The sequence below is a fragment of the Condylura cristata genome, unplaced genomic scaffold, assembly GCF_000260355.1.
Source record: "Condylura cristata isolate star-nosed mole 26May11 unplaced genomic scaffold, ConCri1.0 scaffold00010, whole genome shotgun sequence".
NCBI classification, from domain to species: domain Eukaryota; kingdom Metazoa; phylum Chordata; class Mammalia; order Eulipotyphla; family Talpidae; genus Condylura; species Condylura cristata.
The window spans coordinates 43,378,619-43,385,574 of NW_004567111.1; the positions used below are offsets into that span (position 1 = coordinate 43,378,619).

Sequence of the window (6,956 nt, forward strand, 5' to 3'; positions counted from 1 at the left end):
CTCCTCCGGGGCAGGCGGGATTTGAACTCATGCGGAAGTGGCTTTAGCTTCTCAGTGCAGTGCTTTAACCCGCTGCGCCACCAGGGAGGGCCACCTCTCTGATTATTTTTTAAGCAGCATTTCGGTTCCTTTATAGATGCAATAATTCTCATATATTTTAGAATATTTGTTATACTTTATTTTCATCTGCTTCTTGTATCATCTCTATTTTCTGAAAGTCTTTTTTTAAAGATTACTTATTTATACATACAGTACTGGGGTACAGGCAGGGATGAGGGGCTGTCAGAGGATTCACCAGAGATAGAGAAAAGAGCAGAACAGGCAGCTCAATGAAGTATATTGCTGAGGGGAGCAGTGGGCAAGACTGGAGAGGTCTGCTGTGCTATGTGGGTCACCTCCTAGGTTGGGGATCAAACTTGCTTTCAAATGGCTGTAGCTAGCTTTGCAATGCTGTGCTTTAACCCACTGGCCACCAGGGAGGGACTTCTCTGACAGTCTTAATGGTCTAATGAAAATTTTGTTTTCTGTTTGTATTTACAAAGGAGCAAAGGAAGATTTCCTATGAAAATAATAAAACTTGAATCATACTCCTGTGTGCTCTTAAAATGGGTATGCTCAAAATACAAAGCTCAAGGTCCAAAAACTGACCAGGGAATTACTCAAATCTGATTGAAAATCACATATAGAGATGGAACTTGTTAGCTGGTACTTGACTTAGGTGATTATGTGATCAACTCTTTCTTGGGAAATCCCCAGATGCCCTACCAGAGTGGTACACTTGAGGCTACTGATATTCTAAGAGGAGGAATAGGGAGGGAGGGACCAGGATCTTCCTGTCATACAGACTCTCACTGAATCCCTCTCTTTCCAGTCCAGCATCTCATACCAACCTTTCACTGTGCTCCAAAACCCAGAGTTTCTTTGGTTCAGTTCTATAGAGAATTTCTGATTAAGAAGGGATAGTTGTATGAGTTGTATGAGACCAAGAAGGTGATCCAGGGAACCACCGTGTATCGAAGCTTTCGCCCCAAACTCCTTACTTTCAGCCCATAACCTCACTACCTGCCTTCCACTACAGGTGTTACCTCTAAGTGTTGGGGTTCTGTAGTGTGGATGAATTCACTTTTTTGTTAGACCCTCTGTAGTCTGTTAGTTTGTTTCCACTACTTTGTTAAATCAGGTGTTTCATCTCCATTTGGTTTCCAGCTTCTAAAAATGGGTTTACATCTCTACTATTATTCTGATAAAGTTTGGGGAAGGAGGTGCTTCCCACTGGGTTTCATGGGAAGCACCTTTAACCTCTTTGCTTCTGAATCCCTTTCAATCTGATCTCTGCCCCCATCAGGTCATGTCATTGAAAGTGCCCTTGTCAAGGGACTGAGTGACTGTCAGTGACATTTTCTTGTCTACATCTTACCCAACATATTAAATGTTGGCTGTTTGCTCTTTCTTAAAACACTTATCATTGACCTTCTGTGACAACATACTCCTCTGGTCTTCCCTACTTTGATGCCTTCTTTTCGATCCTTTTCAATTTGACCTCTAATAATTTGAGTCCTTTAGAGCACCTAATTTCTTTCCAGAGCAACTCTCCTGAGGATTAACACAGTTATATCTCTTCCTCAAATGTCTCCTCAACCCTAATTGTACATATTTGAGAAGTGAGCAGAAGTCTCATGGGGATTCCAAATCACGATCTTTTCTTTTCCCTGTCAACTGATCTTCCTACATGGTCTGTATCATCGATACTTTACCTATGGCCTCTCCATTGCCTTTGCTACCAGGCAACTAGCTAATTTAAATCAGATAATCTACTGCTTCCTTTCAGTAGCTTCCAATTGAACTTTGTATAAAACACCAATTTCATTTCCTTTTCTTGACTTATAATGTCGTGCTGGGTGAGCCTGGTGCTCATCAGCCTCACCATATTTCACTCTAGACCCCTCATTTGCCAGGTTTCAGCCACGTAGACCTTTTTTAATTCCCATAAGATGTCAACTACTTTGTCACCTTTGCCAGTGTTTAGGCTGTCCCCTCTGCCAGAATGTTGTTCTTCCAGCACTTTCTGTGATTTCCACTTGTTACTCTGTTTAAATGTCACCTGCTTACTCTTTGATCTGCCCATCATGCTGTCACCACTTATTTCCTTCTAGCTGTGCTTTTTGTAGTCACTTGCCAATTCTTATCTTTTGTTGTCTTTGTTTTATTCTTTCCTCTGCTGCACAGTAAGCTTCCAGAGGCCTTAATCCTCTTAGGGTTTAGTGCATACATGCTATATAGGAAGAATTCTGTAAACATTTGCTGAATGATGCAAATAATACATGAATGTGTGCCTTTTAAAGCTAGTAGGGTATGGGAGCAAAAGACCTCCATGCTTTGCAGCTCTATACATTGTGTCATGGAAAGCACTGGAAATGTCAGCGTTCTTAAAAGATGTCTTGACATCTCAAATCAAAGTTGACCTTTCAACATGAGCAAATTGCTATTTCCCAAAGTGCAGATAAACACCCAAGACTCCTTCCTCAACTTTATAATGCCATCTGCTTCTCTCCTACCGTGACAGCCACCACCTTAGTTCAGGTTGCCAAAGTCTCTCCCTGGAGTTGGACCTAACTCCTTTTACCAGTTTCCTCTTATCCACTGGCTGTGCTATACCCTTCATTAGTTTCCAGATGTGCAAACTTTATCTGCCTCCGTAAAACCTCTCAGGGACTCCGCATTGTCCTCCAGATAAAGCCTAAACACCTTAACAGGAGTCTTATGTAATTTGGTCTTTGTCCACCTGGCTATTATCCTCCCTTGCCATCCCCCAAGCTACAAGATCCGTTGCCTTCCATCCTTCAGACCCACATTGCACCACACACCCACACTCTGCACACTTTGCTTCCTCCCTATGGAAATACCACACCCCTCCATCTTTTAACCTTTGTCTGTCCATCATGTCAATGTAATGGTGGGCTTCATTTCTCTCCCAAGAGTCTTCTCCGATCCCTTCAAGTTTGTTTTCCAGATCCTCCTCTTACCTCCTTTACAGCATAATTCTGTAATGTCTTTTTATGTGTCATTTGTTCATTACTTTAAGCTTCTGGAGCACAGGCACAATGTCTTATCTTTGCATCCTCACTACTGAATTGAGGTGAAAATGAAGCATTACAATCAGACTTGCAGAACTTGACTTTGATGAAGTAGGACAGCAGGTAAAGAGCAGAATTAGCTATAGATTAGGTGCCAATGTTCCTAGTGGTTTTGAATAGTCCTTGCTAAGACTTACTTTTGGATTAAACTTTCATGCAGACACCATACCTCATCTTCAATGGGCCAGTTTCCCTCTTTGGACTATAATTACGCCTGTAGAATATCATAGTTATCAAATGTAAAAGAAATCAGCAGGGAGTGGGAACTGAGCTCCTTAGGGGCAGTGGGCCTCCTCCCTTGAGGGGCCCAGATCCAGAGGTGTGGTTTGCACTGGGTCAGGTTTACACTGAATAATGGTTCTCTCTCTGCCCATACTTCAAGATGACTGTAGGAACTCTAACTCCTTTAAGGTTTAGATCCCTTTGTATCAATAACTTCTTTATTCAGTAATACCTGAAGGAACTCTAACTTAGAATTTCATAAAGGCATTAGTTGAGAAAAACTAAGAATTACTCTAAGTATATAACATACAGGCAGTTGCTAGAGTGTGGTTCAGATTAATTGCTAATCCATAGCGATTATATTTCTAAATTTTCCTTTTGTTCTCTCATTAATTTCATAAATAATTAATGAGACCTATTACAGTGTTAAGTACTAAGAATCGATGAAGAATAACATAATTTATCTTCAAAGGAACTCAGACTCAGCCCTCATTTCTGTGTTCTCTTGATCTTCATCTCCAATTGCTGCATAGAAGCTTCTGCTTCCACCTCAGCTCCTCCTCCCTGTCCTGAGTCCTTCACAGACCCACCAACGAAACCATGTTCATGACCATGCTCTATACCTGTCGAGTCCATGTTGACCCACTGTCAAAATTATGTCTGTCGCTGTTTCTACCCTTTTTGGTTCTTGGCTTCCTTCCCCTAGCAGAGTTGACTACACTCACTCTGGTCACTCTGGGCTTCCCCAGTCCTGTATGAAAGCCCTGGTGAGTGGTTCTTAAGCGTATGGAAGCTGGTTTGCAATACCTGGGCCTCCTAAAGATCTCCAATCTCTGAGACGAGGTTTACCAGGTATGTTTTGGAAAAACCATCCCAGATACTTCTAATATATTATCTCCATGTGAGAACCTAAGTTCCAGTGTTATATGGCTGAAAGATATTCCATTCCTTATCTGTTTTTCCTAGATACCCTTCTAATTACACCAGTTTGAGGTCTTATTAAAGTAAGACAATAACTTAGCTATGTTTAACCTTGCAGAGAATATACAAAGGAACTGAAAACATTTGTGAATGGAATAGCTCTAGGGCAGAGGGGTAAACATATGCATCAAGTATTTCAACAGAACTTTGCTATTCTCCTAAAAAAAAAAAAAAAGGCAACTTATATAAAACAAGTTACAGACGCTGCTTACTAAGAATAATAACAGATTATTTTCCAAAATATCTTAAGCCATGTCCTGATTTTGAGCTCTAGAGTTCCTCCTCCCCCAGTAACCTTGTCTCCTCAGGCACTCTGAGGTTACCAGGAGAGCTACTGAGTATCTCATCCTCTCCTCCTGAGCCATCTAAATTAGAAGGCAACATTCAGTGAAACCCTCTTCTCTGTGCTGGTCTAGACAGAGATCATTTTTAAAAGTTAATGTGAAAATGCTCTTGGGTGCCAGCAGATGACATCACATATTGCTTACTGTATAATTGACATTTGGATTTATTTTGAAAAGACCCAAAGAAAAACTAATCTGGAACAGAACTGAGTTTAGCATCAACAGTAATTTATGCTGTGTGGATATTTCTCATGAAATCCATTTTTTTTTTCAGCATCTTTGCCCTGAATAAAGTTGGTGCTTTATGATGTGCTCTGAACTAATTCAGAGCATGAACTCATTCTATGTGAGATGGCTTGCAACACTTTTCTCTGTGACCTAATAGTGTTTGTGCATCCTGTTTAGATGGATATTTAATGATTATAAATGTAATGAATATTTCTTAGCAGAGTTATTTTAAGTAAATAACGGTCCTGTTGTTCATTAATGACAATGATGTCCCCTAGCCCTCTTCAGCAAGGGCTAAGCTTCAAGTGTTTTCCAGCCCCAGTCTGGGGCTGCCAGACTTAGCAGATAAAAACACAGGATGTACAGTTAAACATGAATAACACTTTACATTAACTAACTAATGACTACTTATACTTACAATATGATCTTATCCTAAAATTATTATTTATCTCTCATTATTTATTGAAAATCAAACCTAACTGATGTCCTTTCTTATGTCTGGCAACCCCAGCCCTACTTAAAATCTCTCAGTCTGCTTCCCACCCTAGCCCTTAGGACTGGACAGGCCCACTGGAATGGGGATGTCTTCTATGTCCACCAAGCAGAGCAAAAGGACACTCCTAACAGTCACATAATATATTCATTAGAAACTGCTTCTAACCATTTCAGCATATTCTTCTTGACCTGATAAAACAGAAAATTATTTCTTGATTTGAATATCCATTAAAAAGTACATTGGCTATACCTTTATAGAAGAGTGAGTTTTAGTGTGATAAAATGGAAGCTATTGCCAGAAGAAAATGGAATGAAAATATAATGCTCTTTAGAATAACTTATAAGCTTAATTATTGTCTTCCATTTCTACCTTTATCCTAGCTGATAAGATTAAGAAAAGTTCTCAGATGTCCCCAGAGTGGAAAACATTAATTCCCCACCCAGCAGACACTGAATTTCGACGGAATTACCAAATACCAGCTAAAATTCCTGAGTTTCAGGATTTTAGTTTCAGATATGGATGCTACTCTGGCCTTCCAAATATTTCTCGGGGATTAGGTAAGTACACCTGTAGTTCTTTAAACAACTTCATAGATCCTACCCTTTGCTGTGAGATTCCCCAATGCTTAGGACTTTCACAGCAGATCTTATAACAGTCCTGAAGAAGGCAATGAGCTTTGCCCAGTAGCTAACCATGATGCCTAACCTCAAGCAAAAGGAGCATGCAAGTCTCATATGAGACCTGAGACCTGATTGCTTGTGCCATGAAATAAGTACATACTTTGTCTGTGCGTGGAAGTTGTTGGGACTGGGGGATACTCTTCCCACAGTAAAATAAAAGATTCAGTTGTGGCCCTCCCTGGTGGCGCAGCGGGTTAAAGCACAGCACTGAGAATCTAAAGCTGTTTCCGCATGAGTTTGATTCCCACCTGCCCCGGAGGTGATCACATGGTGTGGCAGACCTCTCCTGACCCGCCCACTGCTCGCCTCAGCAGTGTACTTTGTCGATTTGCCTGCTCTGTTCCCTACTCTGTCTCTGGTGAAGCCTCTCGCCACCCCTGAGCCTCTGGCCTGTACCTAGTTCTGTATGCACAAATAAATAAATCTTTAAAAAAAAATCTAAAAAAAAAAAAAAGATTCAGTTGCTATAAAATGGCAGAAAAAGAGAGTAGGTGAGGGTCAAAGTAAACTTGTCCACGGGAGGCTTATGCATGTGGCACAAGCATCTTCAGATCTGGCATCCTCTCAATTAGAATGTTCTTTTATGATCCTGATTCCCATGATTTTTTTAGCAGAAGTTCTGGCGTGAGGGGCAAGGGGGCTGGTTATATATTTAATTTCTTTCTTTGTATATATTTTACACCAGATGCAGTCCCCATAGAATTTCCACCACCAGTTCACCTATGCACCATCACTTTTTTTTATTAAAAAGTTTATTTTTACATCATTTTGCACATTTTTTTTTTCATCTCAATTGTAATCCCCATGGGTTTCCCATCACCAAATCACCCCTGTGCCACCACCATAGTCCCGTGCATTTCCCTCCCTTCCC

At 40.7% G+C, this 6,956-nt stretch overlaps 1 protein-coding gene across 1 annotated transcript in view; it reads left to right on the forward strand.

Moving 5' to 3' along the window:
• Nucleotides 1-6,956, forward strand: part of TEX26 (testis expressed 26) — a 30,166-nt gene that overhangs the window by 17,302 nt on the left and 5,908 nt on the right. Inside the window, exon 6 of the mRNA XM_004680325.1 lies at nt 5,786-5,962. Coding sequence (XP_004680382.1) covers nt 5,786-5,962 — 177 coding nt within the window. The remainder of the gene's footprint in view (nt 1-5,785; nt 5,963-6,956) is intronic.